The 20043-nt window shown below is 47.0% G+C and overlaps 1 protein-coding gene and 1 long non-coding RNA gene across 4 annotated transcripts in view; one reads left to right on the forward strand and one right to left on the reverse strand.

The window, feature by feature from the left end:
• Positions 1-13752, forward strand: part of KCNJ16 (potassium inwardly rectifying channel subfamily J member 16) — a 33958-nt gene extending 20206 nt beyond the window's left edge. For all 3 annotated transcript variants that reach the window (XM_032706794.1, XM_032706793.1, XM_032706795.1), the window contains 2 exons: positions 8356-11999; positions 13128-13752. In XM_032706794.1, the coding sequence (XP_032562685.1) occupies positions 8423-9709 (1287 nt within the window). In that variant the 5' untranslated portion in view covers positions 8356-8422 and the 3' untranslated portion in view covers positions 9710-11999; positions 13128-13752. The remainder of the gene's footprint in view (positions 1-8355; positions 12000-13127) is intronic.
• LOC116796287 lies at positions 11225-15212 on the reverse strand. The gene is made up of 4 exons (XR_004360306.1): positions 15092-15212; positions 13239-13345; positions 11588-11694; positions 11225-11469 (listed from the first exon to the last, which is right to left on the reverse strand). It is a non-coding gene; the product is annotated as an uncharacterized LOC116796287 (long non-coding RNA).
• Positions 15213-20043: the final 4831 nt, after the last annotated feature.

Genomic DNA, 20043 nt, shown 5'->3' on the forward strand with positions numbered 1-20043 from the left:
TGAACAGAGAACATGCTTGAACACAGAACATACCTGGGCACAGAACATACCTGGGCACAGAACACACCTGAGCACAGAACATACCTGAACACACCTGAACACAGAACACACCTGAGCACAGAACATACCTGGGCACAGAACACACCTGAGCACAGAACATACCTGAACACACCTGAGCACAGAACACACCTGAGCACAGAACACACCTGAACACAGAACATACCTGGGCACAGAACACACCTGAACACACCTGAGCACAGAACACACCTGAGCACAGAACATACCTGAACACGGAACACGCCTGAACAGGCAGTGAGTCCATGTTCCTGTGTCACACTGCCCTTCCCTGGGTGTTTGGTTTACAGGGTGCTCCAGAAAACAGGAAAAAGAGGAGTACAGTCCCTGCCTCAGGAAGCAGAGTTGCACAAAGTGACGTAAAGGAAACTGTCCCCGAGACTGGAAGAACCCTTTTAGAATCTCAGCTCCTGCCTGCCCCCGAATTCCTACCTCATTAATAATCTGCTGTGTTTGGGGAAGAGATATAAGAGCAAATAACGGGGCTGAGGGTGTTGGCTCTGTTAGATCAAAGTGCTCAGCATTATCTAATCTGATTCTGTCATTGTTCATGACCTGCCACTTACCCGCTGCTGAATTCATTATTATATTACATCATGTCTATTAAGAGCTGCAACAAACTGTTCTCCTGTTCTTTGCCAACGAGATCTGCTGGAAAAGTTCCTCGAGGAACGTTGCTGTGGCTCTGTGGGCTGCATGTAGTCCCTGAGGGGGAAAGGTGGGGTGGAATCCCACTGCACACATCTGCAGAGTCCTGGGAATGAACCTTTGCTCTGTGTCAGTGATGTCAGTGCAGACATCAGAGTGCCAGGGGAGGAGAGGGGAGGAGATGCTAATTAGTGCTGATTCCCTCACAGCTAATTTAGATCGGGGATTCTGCCTGTTGCATTCAGGAATAGGTTGGTTACTGATTTCCAAAAGAAGAAACCTGGATATAAAGTGTATCTTTTCAGCTATTCCATCTCTGCATGTCTGGCACAGGTTGCCCAGAGAAGCTGTGGCTGCCCCATCCCTGGAAGTGTCCAAGGCCAAGTTGGACAGAACTTGGAGCAACCTGGGCTAGTGGGAGGTGTCCTTGCCCATGGCAGGAGGTGGAACTGGATGAGCTTTAAGGTCCCTTCCGACCCAAACCACTCCATGATTCTCTGATTTTCAGGTCTGGGATGTGTATCAGCTGTACAATTTTTAAGGACTGATTCTACAGGAGCTTGACTAGAAATAGAGATTTTTTTGGTCCTATCAGCTCAACACCAACATGCAAATGGCTCTGGGCTGATGGGAAGAGAAGCAGGAATTTCAGGCAGGAGGAGATGCCAGTGGCCCTGTGTGGATCCAGCTGCCCTGTTCAGGTGTGGGCTGTGCTGGATGCAGGGCAGGGTCACCTCTGGGGGTGGCTCAGGTGCTCCTGCACCCACCCACCACCACCCCAGGAGGGGCTGAGGTAGGAATTGCCCAGTCCATGCTCTGTGTGGTCACCCTGGTGCAGGAGCTGCTGAGAGCTGAGGGTTAAAAAGAGGAAGAGACTCCTGAGAGTGAACAGTTTCAGGTTTTCCTCCTGCCAAATTTTCTGGGACAAAGAATGGCAGCGAGGCCCGAAATCAGGAGCCTCAAGTTGCCAGCACTTTCCATTTCTTATGGTATTTCAGTGTTTCCATGGCTTGTTCCTGCTGAAACCATACAGTGCTTGCAGTGCAAATAAATTAAAACAGACATTTGCAGCTTTCTATAGGTTTTGGGAAGTGCTCTGATTGGTATGCAGGGGACTGGTTCCCTTTGAACCTGTCCTATGTCTCCAGAACAGGCCACCAGCCTTCATCAAGGACCAACTTTTAGCCTGTCTTCTCTAACTTTAGGGGAAAAACTTCTTTAATTTCTTTTTTATTGGTTTTGTTTTAAGGAGATCTGGTTTCACTTAGATGAATTAAATGTCGATGTATCTGTTGCTGTGAGTTGTTCCAGCGTAGATCACAGCACTATTGCATGACTTTAAAGTCTGTGCAAAGCTCTGCTGCTCTGTGCTGTCTGTGTCTGCCTTTTAAAATGTTCAATAAATCCTTTGATACTGATACTTTAGGTCTTATCTCTTTATGGAGGCGTTGAGGAAGAAGTCTAAGAAATAAACACTCCTTTTTTTCCAGCTCTGAGATCAGCCTGTTATACTCATAGAATGCTTTGGGTTGGAAAGGACCTTAAAGACCACCTAGTTCCAACCCCAAGGTTTTCTTTTATTTCTGTATTTCCAACCTTTTCTTCTGCTGTTGACAGGACTTTATAGACAAAATGCTGGAGAGGGCAGGTGTTACCTGTGAGGTGATGCCTGCAGAGCTGTGTGTTACAGCTTCTCAGGGTGAAGTGCAGCCCCTGCAACCTGCCCTCAGCCAGCCAGGGTGAAGGGATGGGAACAACAACACTTTTACTTGGAGGGGAAAGTTGAGCCATTTGAAAGTTTCACTCCAGTGGCTTCAAAGACATCCCTGTGACGTAGGAAAGGTCTGTGCCTGAAGCTCCCTCTGGGCTGTGCTCCAGTCTGTACAGTCAGCACAGCTGAGAGTGCTCTGGGTCGTGCTCTGTCATGGGAACCCCTCTCCTACACCACTGCTCCCCAGAGGTCTGGCTCTGGGTTCAGTTTGGGGGATTTTGGATTCCCCCCTTCCCTTGCAGAGATGCCCTTTGGTGACCTGGGAGGGTCTGAGCTGACATGGCAAACATTAAATAGGTTGGCTTCACCCTGAGAGTAGGGTTAGGTCATAAATGGGGAAGAAATCCTTCCCTGGGAGGGTGGAGGGCCCTGGCACAGGTTGCCCAGAGAAGCTGTGGCTGCCCCATCCCTGGAAGTGTCCAAGGCCAGGTTGGATGGGGCTTGGAGCAGAGGAAAGTGTCTCTCTCCGTGGCAGGGGTAGAAGGAGATGATTTTTAAGGTCCTTCCAATCCAAACCATTCTGGGATTCTATAAAAAACCTCACTTGTAACATAAATTGCTTATCAGGCTCTCAGGCCTGACCTGTTGGAGACAAATAATATCAGACACTTCCTGACACTGTGAACATCACTGCTCTTTCTTCTATTGCCAGAGGAGGCAAGTGAAAGCCTTGACATCACAAAGACAAGATCTTGTGGGCCAAGGGTGATCAGACTCACCAGCCAAGAAGGTAGGAGATTTACAAGCAGGTTTTATATGTCCTGGAGCAACCCTGTGAGCAAACACCTCCCTGGGGTGGTTATACAGGAGAATCCTGATATGTGCCAGCCCTGCTCTGGGTGGTGCAGCTCAGAAGCAGAAAGACTGGCTGTAAGTATTAGAAGAAATGTCCCTTTGCAAGTGAAAGGAAGGAAGGAAAGGAAGAAAGAAGGAAGAGTTTCAATGTTGTCCTACAGTAGATTTATTTAGATTTTGTGGATGGTGGGTTTTTTTTTTTAAAGGGACAAGTATTTGGGTCAATTCCAAAGCAGCTCAGAATTGTCACATTTCTGGTCTCTGAGCTGAGAGTCTTCCAGGGTTACACAACAATGACTAAAGCTGGAAACCTTTCAGACCATTTCCAAAACGCAGGAGGAAGCTGAGGTGATTGCTAAACCAACCCTAGAGAGAGAGAGAGAGAGAAACATCCACTTCCATGTGTGTGGGGTTAGAGGGAGCACCCAATTTCAAGTGGAGGTTTCCAGTTGTTTTCTTTTTGATTTAATCTCAGAAGAGAATTATTCTGGAACCGAGATCTTCACATTGTTTTGCTTAATGTTTTACAAACAGGCTGTTGACTGAAGTTGTCACCGAACAAGAATTCACTCCTATTGTTTACATAATGGGAAAACAGACTCATAAAAGGGGTGTAGCAGCAACTTGTTAGGTATTAGGCTAAGGTGCAACAGGGATTATCCTCACAAAACTCTGAGCCCTAAACTCAAAATGTCAGGATTAAACTGACATGTTACATTTGGTGAAAGTCTTTGAAAGGCTAAACTTGATTTTTCAGGCTTTTAAGTGACTCGTTCTGAGCTGACAACCAGGAGTTCAGGTTGTTCTGGTACAGCTGTTCTGTTCGAGAGGAACTAGAGGAAAACATGAATATGATAAGAAGGGGCTGCTCCTGCTGCTGTTTGCTTGGTGCAGCTCCTCACCGGGTGTAAGCGGGTGGTGGGTTTGCTCCTGTTTCTGCCACTGTGCTGCTTTATGAGCTTTGAAATACAGGGATTTCCTTCCCCTTCTCCTCCCAGTTGGAACTGGGGTGGAATTTTTAAAGAATACAAGTTTGGGGGGGGGTCAATATGCAGACCCCATGAACACAGGTCTCCAGAGCAGTTCTGTGTCTCCCTGAGCATATTTCAGAATCCAACACATTAAGATCATGGCCTTGGCTTAGATAATTAAGAATAAATGACTTTCTGAACTCTGAGTCTGATACATATATATTTTAAAAGAACTTCTGAACCCTCTCTGCCATTTACCCTGAAGAAATCTTTGAGATTTCTCTGTTTCTGTCTCCCTGCTGCCCAACCTGACTTCCCTGCTCCATTTTTAGCTCCAATAAGCTTCTATTTGGAGGGGGGAGATACATTTATAAGGATGGTTAGGAAATGTACTGCACATTTCAGCGGTACTGAAATGCAAGGGGAGGCTCATGATGTGTACAAACATGCCCAGAAATACAAGAAAAAACTCACAGAAAGTAAAAGCAAGACAAACCAAGGGGAGGGTTTGTGTGTCAGCATTACAGGAAGGTGAAAACGCTTCTTGGCAACGTCTGAGAACCATTTGCAGACTGATCCAGGAGCTCCAGTGAGTAGAAAATGCTTTTAAATCCTCCCCCACACCCTTTGTTAGTCTTTACCAGGTAGTCAGACCTTTAATGTAATTGTGGCTTTCTTAGGGATGAGGGAAATATTTCCCTTTTGAAAAATAAGGTTGTTGGAAAGGTTGAAGGTTGAAGGTCTAAGGTTGAAGTTCCTAAGTCTGGTGTAAGTCTGTGGTCCTTGAGAATAATTTGGTGATGATAATGGCCTTCAGACTGTTCTGCAGAGGTCAGTGTGTGTCAGCAGAGTGAGAGAGGAACATCTCCCTCTCCTCTGGAACAGGGAAATCACGTGCCTGTTTAATGGTGTGAAGGGCAAACCATAACAGTGACTTCCATAATTACAAACATTGAAGGGTGGGTGTTTGGGCTTCGATGTCCTGAGCAACACCAGGCAATGCAAAAGACTCATTAATTATGATGCATGATTATTATTGCACTTGAGAGCTTTTAGGAGGTAGCCTGGAAAGGTTCTGACTTGGTTTACTTTTCAGTGTTACCTTTACCCAAAACACTGGGCATTATTTTTTCGATATTTTTGAGAGGCTGTGGAGGTTTTTTCCTTAAACCTTTGGAGCACATTTGGGATTTTAGGTTGTCTGGGGCACTGTGCAATGTCAAATGGCTCTGAGCAATTCAATTTTCAACATGACAGTGAAAGACTAACTCAGATCCTGGGAGCAATGTATGTCTGTCAACATTGTTCTGCACTGGTTCCTTTTGACTCCATCCAACCTCAGGGCTGGATTATGTGGGTTTGGTTTAGGCAGCTCTGCATCATGTTCCCTTTCTTTTTGCAGACATAGTTTTGATTGTTTTGCAAAATCCAGCCTCCTACATGGCTTTTTATACCAGCCAAAAACTCACCACAGACATTCATGAGCATATATATATGTCACTGCAACCTGTTCCTGGGAGAGATTCTTTATAGAGTTCCTAAAGAAAGGTGCCCCACAAAGTTGTCTCCTGTGTGTCACATAGGAGCATAAATTCAGTGGCCTTTGCCACACAGTCAAATATGTCACAATCATGATTTTTGCCAGCACCACCAAAATCTAAACACCATTTTTGAAACAGGGTGATTTTCTGATGGCAGCCCCAGGGAGGGGAATCCACTCAGGAGTCTCTGATTCGTGAAGTTTAGTCCCTTTTAGAGTCCCAGGATGTCTGGGAGTGTTTTTAAGGAGCTTATCAGTCAATAAGAAAACCAGTGCAATCAGAGAATATCTTGAGGTGGAAGGGACCCACAGGGATCATCCAGTCCCACTCCTGGCCCTGCACAGACACCCCAACAATCCCACCAAAATGGGATTTTCCAAGCACTCCTGGAGCTCTGGCAGCCTCGAGGCTGTGACCATTCCCGGGGGGGCCTGTTCAGTGCCCAACCACCCTCTGGGGGAAGAACCTTTTCCTGAGATCCAACCTAAATATTCCCTCAGGTCCTGTCCCTGGTCACCAGAGAGAAGAGGTCAGTGCTGCTCCTCCACTGCTCCCCACGAGGATGTTTTTTATTTAAGATTACATTGGCTCCTGATTACAATTTGTTTCATTTTCACACCTCACATTATGAGGCCCTTAAATAAAAAAAACCCAAACAACAAACCAAGAAACACCAACCCAAACAACTCAACAGTTTCCAGTTGTTGTTTGTTGTTAAATATGACTTATAAAATGTTAGGTCAAGCGTCTTCAACATACCAGGCTACAGTGTTTGTTTAAAGCTATGAGTAAAGCAAGTCATATGAATGTTTCCAAAGACTGTATTCCAAGAAGTATTTTTGGAAACATTAATGTTGTGTTTTTTAATGAAGGCCACATTCTGAGGCTACGACACCATATGTCACATTCATTTCTGGGCTGGAAAAAAAAGGAAAAAAGAGAGAGAGAGAGAAAAAGAAAAGAAAAAAAGAAATGGAAACTATGTTTGGCTTTTAAGTGTTTTTGGACTGGTGTCTCTGCATGCTTGTCATTGTTCCTTGGATGAGGGGAGAGTTCTTGGTCTGTTAATCTAGTCCATCCAATATATATTACACTCCATGGGCCTGACTCTCCTCTGCCTAGAAGTGTGTGCACTCATTTATACTCAGCACAGTGAACGAAGACCTGAGGGGAAAAAAACTGCCACTAGGAAAGTTGGTTTTTCTTAAATTCATTTTCCATGAACGTTTTGGCTTCGTTGGAAACCTGTGTCTGAAGCTTGGCTTTTCAAGCTTTGAAACCAGCTTGAAAATGGGAAAAATACTTGTCGTTTTTCCATCAAAAACTTGCAACTTTTGGAAGAATAATGACAGGTTTTCCACAAAAATATTATTTTTTTTTTCCTCAGAGATATCAGTGAGAAGCATGAAACTTGGAAAAAAAAATTTGAATTGTTCTACTGTGTCCCCATCACTTCTGGCTGGTCAGTGTTTAGGTTGGGATGTGGTGGAATGAGCTGGAGATCTGCAGGAAAAGGGTTTGCCTTTCTCAGTGCTGTATCCTATGAATAATTCACAAGCATCCTGTAAATGATTTTTTCAGCTAAATCTTTTCTCTTTTTACTGAATTCCAGGTGATGAGGTCTCAATTTCTAACATAACTTTTTGTTGTTAGCCACTAAACATATGGCCCAGAACTGCTCGAGTTCATGTGGTTGCAATCTGCAACAACAACATTTCTTCTCTGCTCTGACAGAGGAATCTCCTAATTCCCATCACTTTCGAAATTTGTATCACCCCCAACTTTTATTAACACACTGCATGTTTGCTTCGAACTCATTAATCAAAATTTAAATATTTTTGGCAGCTGGATGTTTTTTTGTTTGCCTTAGGGAACGATTCGAGAGGGTTTCCAGGACCCCAGAGAGGTTTCTTTTTTCATTTGAAATGTAAATGATTTTCTACAAATTGAACAAATATGTCTCTGTAGCACCAGCCCAATAAAGTTCACATCCATGACCAGGTTTTTCTGGGCAATACTGAAACAAAAATAATGACGAGTGATTGTGTGTTTGATTCATTTTCTGGTTGAAAACCATCAGCACTGAACTCGCCTGCCCATGTTACTGAAGTCTTACATCTAAATGAGAAGTTTCTCCCAGGCATTTCTGCCAGTGGACGAAAACAAGCAAAATTACAACAGGCAATTAACTACCTCAAATATTTGGCCAACTTTAAGAGGGTTTGTGATTCCTGTGATTTTTCAGGAGGGCCCATCCTGATCTGAAGGTTACTTCATGGGATCATTGGAAGAAATGCTCATAGTGGGGTCACCAGAAAGGTTTTTGATTTCAAAATCGATTAGGATTGATAAGGACATTTCTAACTACTTGAGTTTCTTGCTGCCTCATATTTCCAGGCCTGTTTTTGAGAGCTGTTGTGTGATGAATGTCAGAGTCTGTACTCTTAAAAAATTTGCTCGTGATGGCCACGGAGTGAATGTGCTTGGATTTGGTGTTACACAGTCCTGCCCCAGGAAATTGAGACAAAAATGGACTTTCTCTTTTATTTCATAGGTTTCCAATGAACAAAGAAAACAAATAACCTCAAGTGTGTCCTGTCAGTTGATGCCACAAGGTGGAGATGAGGAAGACGACGGACCAGAGCGGTTCCTACAGACCCGTGAGCATCCAGGGAAATAAGGTCAGTTATCGAGGCACTTGTCAAGAAAGGCCTGAAAAGGGGGTGAAAAGGCTGCAGAAACGGTTCCTCCACAAGGATGGCAGCTGCAATGTCTACTTCAAGCACATCTTCGGGGAGTGGGAGAGCTACGTGGTGGACATCTTCACCACGCTGGTGGACATCAAGTGGCGCCACATGTTCGTGATATTCTCCCTGTCCTACGTGCTCTCGTGGCTGTTCTTCGGGCTGGTGTTCTGGCTCATAGCCATCCAGCACGGGGACCTGTTCAGCGACGAGGGGACGACCCCCTGTGTCGCAAACGTCCACAGCTTCACGGGGGCGTTCCTGTTCTCCCTGGAGACGCAGACGACCATTGGGTACGGGTCCCGCTGCGTCACCGAGGAGTGCTCGGCCGCCATCCTCATGGTGATCCTGCAGTCGGTGCTGAGCTGCATCATCAACACCTTCATCATCGGGGCGGCCCTGGCCAAGATGGCCACGGCTCGGAAGAGGGCTCAGACCATCCGTTTCAGCTACTACGCCGTGGTCGGCCTGAGGGACGACAAGTTTTGCCTCATGTGGCGCATCGGCGACTTCCGGCCCAACCACATGGTGGAGGGGTCTGTGAGGGCTCAGCTACTGCGCTACAAGGAGGACAAGGAGGGCAGGATGACCATGGAGTACAGGGACTTGAAGCTGCTGAATGACCAGATCATCCTTGTCACCCCGGTGACGGTCGTCCATGAAATCAACAGTGAGAGCCCCTTGTACGGCCTGGACAGGAAGGCCCTGGCCAAGGACAACTTTGAGATCTTGGTCACGTTCGTCTACACGGGCGACTCCACGGGAACCTCACACCAGTCCCGGAGCTCGTACATGCCCGGAGAGATCCTCTGGGGCCACAGGTTTAACGATGTCCTGCACGTGAAGAAGAAATACTACAAGGTGGATTGCTTGCAGTTTGAGGAGACCACCGAGGTTTATGCCCCTCACTGCAGTGCCATGCAGCTGAATCTGAAGGAGCAGGAGTGGAACCGAGCCGAGAAGACACGGGAAAAAGAAGCAGAGTCATCAGCACTGGAGATCAAGACATTTAGCACCACCCAAAAGTCATTCAGTGCTGTTGCCCTGGTCACCAGCTGTGAAGACCCAGAAGACCCAGTGACAGCTGTGACACCTTCTGAAGAGGTTTCTTACCAAAAAGCAGCCGTGACCCTGAGCAGGCTCTCCATAGAGTCCCAAATCTAGCTCTGACTGCAATTAAAGTCACTCCCAACAGATCCTCCCATGGTAGCTCTCAGAATGCAAACAATGAACTCATGTGCACAAGTATTAATGTCACAAACCTCGCTGACAGCGTGCCCACAGTGCTGAGCTGCAAGGAGGAGCTTCTCACTGGTCTGGGGGGTATCAGTGACAAAACAACTCCCAGTTGGGTTTTTAGGGAGCTGCTGCACTTGAGCAAACTCACTGTAAACTTCACTACCCTGCAGGGTTGGACTTACCCAGAGACAGATAATGATCTTGGCAGGGAGCAAAAACAATGCACTGTGCCCTCGAGGTCAGATTTTTCAAAGCTGCCTAATTTGTTTGGAAAGCCAGTCCCCAGTCTCTCTAGGAGGCTCTGAAACTCCACCATCCCAACAAACCATTCCTCTCCAGCAGTTCAGAGGAAACCCTCATCCCAGGGTTCTGCTGGGGAATCTATGGGGCTGTTCTTCACAGGAGGGAGTGAACTGGGAAGAATAACTGACCCCAGTGTTACTGGGTGGCTTTGGAAACCCTGCCTAGTCCTGTGGGATCCACAGTGGGATCCTGGAGAGCTTTTCCACGAGCCATTCCCAGAAGTGCTGATCCCTCAGCATCTTGAGGCTTGTGGGATATCAGCTGGCTTGGGGCTGTGGGGAGGCTCTGGGACGTGGCTCTGGTGGCTCAGAGGGTTGGCCAAGCTGCCTCACGTGCACTGGTCAGAAATCAAAAGAAAACCTCCAGCCTGGAACCAGCAAAATCACGTTGAGCCTCAAGGAGAAGATCGTGTGTTTAGAGTGAGCTGTGCAATATTTGATACCAAAGCGTCTTTCATTTCATTTCGCTTTTCTTTTTAGTATATTGTGCTTCTTGGAAAAGGCAAAAATCAATCTGGAGAGCAAACAGGGTGATTTTGTCAAAATGAGATATGTTTATCTCCAATTGCTGTGTAAAAATGATCCTTCACAGAGAAATTCAACACACTCCTCTGTCAGCTCAATTTGGGAAAAAAGGAGAGCTGATGCTCTGAAGTTGACTGTGACGTGGAAGTTCCCTGCTCTGTAACTATTTAATAGGCAATATCTCATGGTGCTTTCTCCACCTGATGATTACAGTTATTTTGCATTGTGTTTAACTTTCATACTAATGTAAAATAATTATTTTACCACCGCTGAGTTGGTGGGGTTTATCTCACCCGACCTCAGCTGCAAAGAAATCCAGTGTTTGCCTGCTGGTAGAGGCTTCCTGTGGTTACTGGAACTCCTCTGTCCTCACAGGGGAGCTCATCCCACCTGACTCTGGCTTTTTAGGGAGCTGCAGGCATTCCCACTTATCCTGGAAAAGTTCATCCCTCTCCATTTGTTGCTGAAGGAGATGAGATGACTGTTGTGGAAATGCTGGCTAAGTTTAGGCTGCTAAAATTAGGTCTGACGAGTCATTCACATCATTCTGACTAATTAATTGGGTTTTTATGAGCTCTTCAGATTTAATGAAGAAAAAATAGCATACTGAGACTTTTTTCCTGAAATTTACTCCATGTAGTAATATTACTGTATTATTTTAATGTGTCTTGCATTTCTCTTTTGCTGGCACATCATCCCTTCAGGTAAAACTGAAACCTGGAGGGATTTGGTTGTTCCAAAGATCATTAATTAGCCTATTTCACGTTCTGATTCACCAGCAGCATCCATCTACAACAGCAGTAGAAAACATCTTCTTCAATGCTGGATTTGAGCACTGGCAGACATTGGGGAAATAGTCTAAAAAAAAAATGGGAAGGAATGTAGGAAAATGTATGAGGGTCTCAGTACTTATGTGGTGTTGGAAAAAAAAAAAAACACAACCCATCCGGATTGTATAAAATAGAATATAACCTACAAGACATGGGAAATAATCCTTCCACACTCCTCTGGTCTTGGCTGGGTTACTTTATTCCATGTTGGGCATCACATTTTGGGAAAGACGTGGAACAATTCGAAGAGAATCTGGAGATGTAGAAAACAGGTTGTTAAGGGAGCAGGGAAATGACTTGAAGTGTTTCAGTCCTAAAGGGAGTCGGGAAACACACAGTTCTCAAACACAAAATTGCAGTTTGAGAGAGGGACAACCTGGTGCATGGTTGGGTAGGGCAGGAAAATATGGGATTAAACTGGAGGCAAAAGGATTGAAGTTAATTAGGAAATGGTGTCACAGAGGAGGTGAAGCAGTGACAGAGCTCTGGGGTGTGTCACCTCTGTGGTGGCTCTTAGGAGCCTGATGGAGAAAACACTGCCAGGACTGAGGCAGGATGGTCACCCTGGAACATTCCATCTCTGATTTTCACAAACAGGGGTTCTCTAACCTGAAATCTGCTGTTACAAGCACTTACACACGTGGCTCTGCTTGGCCACACAGCAAAGGTGCTGAGAGAGACGAGATACCACTGAGATGTGAAACCAAAACCCCCCAAATCCCTCCCAGAGGTGCACACTCCAGGTGCTGTGTGAGAAAGCAGCTCTCCCTGTTAAGCTGTGAAGCTCAGCTGCCTTTCCCTCTCCCAGCTCTGTTCCCTGTGAGCCTCTTGGGATGAAAAAATTCCTTCCTCAGAATGACTTTGCTGTAAAGTGAAAGTACCAGGAGCCTGATTTAGGGCTTTACCCCGTGTTTCTTGGTGCAGATAAATAAAAATACAGGAGCAGGTCTGGTAGTGTGTGTGTTGGCATGCAAGGCAACCACTGACTGATGAGGATCAGGAAGAAACTTCTCTCCTGGGCATGTTAATTCACAACAAATTCCCTACAGTTCCTCCTACTTTTATCTACAGCATCTGACACCAGACAGTGCCACTGGTTGAACCACTGATCTCAACCAGTCTGGCTTTTTCTGCCTTTCCCTGGTTGATATTTTAATTTCATTTTTCAGAGTATAAAGACCATGTATACTGATGTACAGCAAAGCAGGCATTGAGTTTTTGTGAATGAAGACACTGAAATAAAGAACGTACCTCCACCACACAGCTCCTGAGAGCACAGTGGACTCTTCTTCCCTTCAGCCACAATTTTAAGCTTCGGTATCTCAGGCACTAAGAGGTCATGGAAAGATTTATAAGGTGCAGAGTAGGTTTTTCACTTTAAAAGGTGCCAGTTCTTAATTCCTCCATGCTTAGGAGAGGACCCAGGAAAGATTCCTGTAGGACACTGGTGCACAGCAGCTTTTGGACAGCAGGAGGGAGGTTTTTCCTCATTCCTCTGCTCTTTCTAGGTGAGGATTTCCCAGGGAATTTTTTCATCCCCTTTTCAGGGCTGAGCAATACCAAAGCAAACAAACCCCCCAGAAACCCAGCAAAGGTAAAAGCAGCTGCATCCCCAGAGCAGAAACACAGACCTAACCCTGGAGTGACCCCTGATGAACTGGATCAAAGTGCCCACCAGCCCAAAAGGAAGCAGGAGGATGCATCCAGAGCTGATCAGTGAGTTGGGAGCTGTGGGGAAACATCAGGATCCTCCCCCTCTTCCAGAAGGTGCTCCTTGGAGCTTCCAAAAGCCAGTACCTTGGGCTGAAGTTCAGCAGCTTCTTCCCAGCCACCCAGAGGCAGGAACTGGCAGTTGCTCTCCCTGTTCCCGACTTTTCCACAAAATTCACCAGATGAAGCAAAATCTTAACAACAAAGAGCAAACACAAACCACTTTGCATTGGACTCCTGACTGATGATTATAAACTGCATTGGGTTATTTTCCCTTGGAAAGGAGCACTATTGTTCCGGGTCAAGATTAATTTATGTCAAAGGGAATATAATAGGAGATTATTATATAATTTATTTTTCCAACCTTGCTTACCACCATTCATTAAGGCCTCTGGCATCTCCTTCCCCATTATCATGTATCATTTAGTGCATATTTTTTGTGAAGTTGGTTTTCAGATGTGGGACATAATATTTATCCCCTTGTTTATCCCTTGTTTCTTACACACTGTGCAGGAGGTCTGAACTCACTTCAGGAAATGAGGGGTACTTTTCAGGGCGCGAGAAGTGTTTGTGTAGGAAATAAAAATTGCTTGTAAGCTTTTTTTTTTAGCTCTTAAATCTTTGTTGGTTTGAGCTGGGAACCTGCAAACAAAAAGAGTTGGTGTCTGTGGTGGGGAGAGGAGGCCCAAAGTAGGGAAGGAAGAAGCATCTGACAACGGAGTCACTTCCAGGCAAACAAGAGGAAGTGGGACAGAAATGGAACCAGAACGAAACAAGGAGAAGTTGCAGTTTTTATCTGGGCTGAAAAACGTGGATCCATGTTTCCATGGGGATTAAAGTCACAACACAGGGGCTACTTCCAAAATTTAAAGCTTTTTATGGGGTGAATCCTGGTGGCTCAGGAAAGGCTGGGGGGAATTGGATGAACATCAGGCAAAACAAGTATGAAGTTGGGTAGCTCTGTTTTGGGCTCATGTTGCTCCCTAGAAAGCCAGGAGGCCTTGAAACTGTGATATTCACACTTAGTCAATATTTTCTTCGTTCAAAACAAGATAAAGTTACCTTGAACTGTCACAAACATGGAAGAATTTCCCACCCAGATGTGGGATAGAATCATGGAATGGTTTAGGCTGGAAGGGACCTTAAACATCACCCAGTTCCACCCCCTGCCATGGGCAGGGACACCTTCCACTAGCCCAGGTTGCTCCAACCTGGCCTTGGACACTTGCAGGGATGGGGTAGCCACAGTTTCTCTGGGCAACCTGTGCCAGGGCCTCCCCACCCTCACAGGGAAGAATCCCTTCCAAATATCTAATCTAAAACTCCCTGTTTTAATTTAAAACCATTCCCCTTTCTCCTATCACTGTGTAAAAAGTCACTCTCCCTCTTTTTTATCATCCCACTTCAGGCTCTGGAAGGGGCTCTGAGGTCTCCTGGGAGCTCCCTGGCACAGCCTGTCCCAGCCTAGCGCTCTGTGCCCAGCGCTGACCCATCCCGGGACGTTCATCTCCGTGTCCTCCATCCAGGACGGTCCCAATCCCAATCCCAATCCCGCTCCCGATCCCGATCCCGATCCCGATCCCGATCCCGCTCCGGCAGCGCCGCGCGGGCCCTCGGCCGCCACCTTGCGGCCATGGGGGGAACTGCGGCGGGCGCGGAGCGCTCCCGGAGCGTCCGCGGGGACACATCGGCGACATCGGCGACATCGACCCCAAAGAACCCCCGTCCTCAGCCTCCTGCCGCCCTTTCTCTGCTCCAACACTCCCTCAGGCTCAGCTCTGCAGCGTCGCTCAGCCATCGCCACCGAAGTGGCACAACGTGCTGTCCCATCCATGGACCCCCCGGCCATTCAGAAACAGCACTCCCCAAAAAAACAGTGTTATAACCAGAGAAACTGTTTTCAGTGAATTCCCAGCATTGCCTGACCACCCTCAGCAAACCTGCACCCTCTGGTTTCAGATTCTGCAGCTGCCCTCTCAGGTTCAATACAGTAAATCAACCCAGAAAGGACATTATTTTATTATAAAATTGATTGGACGTGTCCCCCATCCAGCTGATTTATTCTATATCGTTCCTCTTTATATATAGAAGCAAAAGCTGAGAGGTGGCTCTATTTGCCAGCTTAGGTATATATAGCCAGGCCAACCTGGCTCCACTCCACCAGGAACCTTTCAAATAGGGCAATGAGCTATTTGTGGCCAAAGGGACTGACCTGGGGAGGTATCAGTGACAAGAGGCAAAGAGCTGCTTGTTTGTGTGGCCCAGGGAACATGTGTGCGTGGAGCGAGGCAATGCTGACGTTTATTATGTAAAACTACACACACAGAAGGGCTCCAAAATAGAAATGCCTTAATAATTATCTCATCTCCAGTGCCATGTCCACTTCTGGATGCACATTTTCCATCGAGCGGCTTCCTGCGTTCTCTCACGCACGGGAGTAGCTCCAATGAAACATCTGCTGCACCATCCATATCATCCTCCTCCTCCACAGCCCTTCTCCAGGCAGCGGCTGGAGGAAGCTCCACAACTGTCAGGCAGCTGCTCTGCTCTGACTACTGGGCATTGCATTTGTTCCTCGTGTTTCCCCATCTTTGATCACGAGCCTCTCAGACTTGCCTGACAGGGGAGGGGCTATTTTTGGCCCGACGTTCATGCAGCTCGATCCCTGCTTGGCCCAGGTGCCAAAACGAGCTGCTGGCCTTCATGTGACCGTGGTGCAAACCCACAGCAAGGAGGAGACCGTCCCAAAGCCTCGCCAGTGCCACTGCCCTGCACTGAAATGTCTCTGCTGGGTGTCTCCAGCAGGAATTTTGACTGATAATACCTCATTGTAACAACCATGCCCCGAGTGGGGTGTGAAGAACAGGAATTATGCATCAACGGGCAGGTCTCTTTTCAGATCTCCAACTGGAAATCAAAAAGAGCCTGGTGGGTGCACACAAGGGAAAACCTTCCTTGCCCACACAGGCCAAGGGCCTTACTCATGGGGACCCCACCAATTTCAATGGGGTGGTGTCCAGAGTGACCCCTGGTAGGATGTGAAGCGGGAAACCAAATTTGGTAAGTGTTTATTGCAGTTCCTGGAATTACTCACTGTATATGCTGATTAAACCCTCCTCTCTTCAGTGATCACTTTTTCCACTCTGTTAGAGGGTCTTTTTTCTCTTCCCTCCCATTTTATCCTTCTTTTTGGAGAAGTACCAAGTAAAGCAGTCAAATATAGCCCTTTACAGTCACACACACCTTGACACACCACAAGCCATTTCCCAACTCCCTCCAGCAAACCTATGGCTGATAGCACAGGAGACCCAGAACCACAGAATTCCTCTGATACAGACCAAAGATGTGGGAGGATGGATTTGAGAACCTTACACTCCACTCCTCGGGATCTGGGGTGGGAAGATTCCAGCGGGGAAAATCACGGCAGAGTGGAAGCGTCGCATGTGAATCGACGTCTGCACATGTGGATGTGGGACTGAAATAGCTCCCATCCCTCTCCTTATGTTGATAAAAGGGGATGGTTCCTGCCAATTCCAGCTCGAGTTTCATCCCCCTGAAATATGTACACTTTCCCCAGCTGTGTATTTGGCCTGGGGTAATTAGCACAGTGCTAATTTTACCTGAGCTGATGAAAGCGCTGGAACAGCCTCGCCATATAAAGGGAGGATCCACACGCTGATCCAGCCTTCTGGGGCCCTTTTTGGGCAAAGCAAGTCATGACTTTGACTTGTAGATTTGCTTCTCAGGGAGGCTTCTTCTTCCCAGAGTTATCTGACACACAGCTGAGTGTAGGGAAGAGCAAGATCAAGGATACTCATGTGCTGGAAACTAAAAGCACTGAGCACTGAAGTGTTGCCTCGTAGTAAATTACCTTATGCACATTAAATTACCCAACTAGATCTGCTTCTTCTCTTTGCTCTCCTGTGAGAGAAGCCACTTCCAGACACCAAAAGCACAAAGATGCTTGGAAGTCTTTTATTTCTTTCTGGGCCTTCCAAAAAGATTCAAAGTCAATTGACATTTCAGATGAAGATTCAGAACAGACACTTATTCTCTCCAAGCCAGTTCAGCTTGAAAAAATTACAGTGAAGTACGGTCAGAGGAAAAGCAATTTGCCAGGGCTTGAAGAGTGTGAATAATGCAAAGCAAACAGCTCTCTGCAGTGTTCACTTGTGCTTTCAAGTGTGCTCTCCTGCACTGTGCATCCATCCTGGGCACCTGGAGGTGCATCACAGGTGGGGATTAAGGAAAGCTGAACTGGTTGATTTATGGTGTGGTGTTTTTTTGGTTTTTTTTTTGTTTTTGTTTTTTTTTTTAACAGAAGAGCCAGAACTGATTGGCACTGCTGGCACTTGATACCAAGCTCTGGAGTCACCCCATCAGGAAAGAGGAACAAAGCCAGCCCACTGTGCTCTGCTCTGGGCTGTTCTGCAGAGGGGTTTTTTGTGCCACCTTTGCTGTCAGAGAGCACAAGCACCTTCCAGTACTGTCACAGTGACACGACAAGCCCCTGCTCATTCTCTGCCTCCCTTTGTCTGTCCTGCTGGCTCTCTGCCCCTTTACCCTTTGCCACTGATTGTCTCTCCATGTGATCTCTGCCCTTTGTCAAATCAAGACGGTCCCAATGTGGGTGCTGGGTGTCCTCTCTCCTGTCACCAGTGGCCCCAGGAGGTGTTTGGCTCCCAGGTTAAGAGTGTGCTCAGATTAAAAGGAAACACAGTGCGGTTCTGAATGAAGGTTTTCTGCTCTGAGGCCTCTGAGGAGGAATGTGGGGTCTTCTTGGAGTCAACCTGTCTCTTCTTTGTGAGCCAGGGACCCACGGAGTGTTTCTGCCCATCTGCTGGATGTGCTGCCTCGTGCCAGCCCAGTCTGCAGGCAGGGAAGGGACCCAGACACCCTGTTCCTCCCAGGGGAGCCCTGGGCAACCACTGACACCCAGGGACATCCTTCTACAGCGGTGCCACCACAGCACCACGATGTCACCAGGTCTCACAGCCACCGAGGGAGCAGCAACTTTGACATTTAGGGACTTTCCACGTTGATTTTTTAATACTTGATGGGAAGCAGCACAGTCTTTTCCCCTCCAGGCCCTATCACAAGGTTGCTTAATAGGGTTTGGGCATTAGCTCAAATAATATCAGGGGATCAAAGCCAACTTCTGAAGTATTAGGGAGATTACAGGGAAACTCGTGGCTCACGCTGAGGTGCAACATTTCCTAGCACAAAACAGGGGAGACCCTCCTTCTGAGCCATCCCTTCCCTTTTGGCATCTGGCTGAGGCTGTACCAGAGCACAGGACGTACAGTTGGGCCCAAATTTCCATGCAGGATGCCCAAGGGTGGGTGAGGAATCCTTCCCCTGCGTGTACATGAAAGGCAGAATTCAGCCTGGAGACACAAAATGGCATCAGAAAAGTAGATAAGCAGCACAAGATCGGGATAGCCAAAGAGAGGAAGCTGTGGCATTTACTTGCTGAGGATTATTTCCCCTCTGATGACGGATTTTTCAAGTGACAGGGGTGATTTAGAGGGTGGGCCTTGGAGGGCTGGTCCAAGTAATCAGTCAAAAACAATATCAGGAAGTTTAACCTGCAATTTTGAGCTCGGTCTGGTTTTACTCCCCTGCTAAATTTTAGTTTGGAGGGACGTTTAGGAAGGTGCCAACTAATTTAATTTGTGTCCCTCCTTCCCGGCCCTGCAGGAGTTCCCAGCAGGGCTGTGCTGCCAGAGACCTGCTCCCTGTGTCCTGGCCAGGCTGTCCCTGCTCCTTGGCTTCCTGACCAGGGAAGGGCAGGCACAGGGCAGGAGGGATGCTGGGGTGGCTCTGAAAGCCCTCAAGGCTCTCCCAAAAAGGTGGGAGTGCTCAGCACCAGCTCCAGCAGCTCCAGGACTCTCCCTGGTGCACCTGCAGACCTGGCACAGGAATTCAGTTGTTCACCAAGGTTTGAAAAATCCAGCAAAAAACATCCACCCACCCCCCAGTCCCCTCTCAGGGAGGGGGTCTCCTGCACTGCCATCAGGCTGGAAGTTCCCACTGGATGTAAATAGGCCCAGCACTGGCTCCTCAGGAAACTTCAGCTTGTTTTCTGCTGTGGTTTTCCTTCCACAATGGCCAATGATCTAACTCTCTGTTTTTAGCACAGTTTATTTGCTTTCCAGGAGAGAAAATAAACTCTGATATTGTCATTTACGCTGGGGCCACAGACTCCAGGCAAATTCTGAGGTTCTGGTGCAAACTGATAGAAAACACCGAGGACATTTGATCTCAGCTAATAGAGCAAAATAAAAAGTGTGAGAAAAGGAGCAGAGCAGTCATTTGTGTGATGTTAACACAAATCAGATGCTTTCAAGTTTATAAATGCAGTTTTCACTGGAGTGGGTACACTGATGGGGAATAAATTACAGCGATAACAAATGCTCAGCAGCAGAAATGCAAGATGCACACTGTAGTGCAGGAAAATCAGGACTTTAACAGAGGGTCTCTGAGTCCCTTCTGGGTGCAGTGTTTGCTACTGGAAGCAGGTTTCATCCTGTACCCACATATTTCACATCATCCTCTCCCTCAGGAACCACCAAACATCACCTGGCAAAGTGAAGCTGCCCAGCTTGAATCCCTTTGGAGAATTAAGCTGTGAATGCAAACAGGTCAGTAGGAGAGATGCAGAAAAGACACCTAATTTGCCATAATTTTGCTTAGAAAAGACAAAACCTTTCTGGCTCTTTCTGTTGCAACTGACTTTTTATTTTTTCTTTCTTGCCACTCCCTTTTCCACTGGAAACTTTCCATGTTTCTGCCCATGGTGGCACACACAGATCCCTGCTTTCTCCCTCCTCTTACAGCCAAACACAAGCCTGTTCTCATCACCCCTCCTCCTCCTCCTCCTGCAGGCAGG

This window comes from Chiroxiphia lanceolata, chromosome 19 (assembly GCF_009829145.1).
Source record: "Chiroxiphia lanceolata isolate bChiLan1 chromosome 19, bChiLan1.pri, whole genome shotgun sequence".
In the NCBI taxonomy this organism is placed as follows: domain Eukaryota; kingdom Metazoa; phylum Chordata; class Aves; order Passeriformes; family Pipridae; genus Chiroxiphia; species Chiroxiphia lanceolata.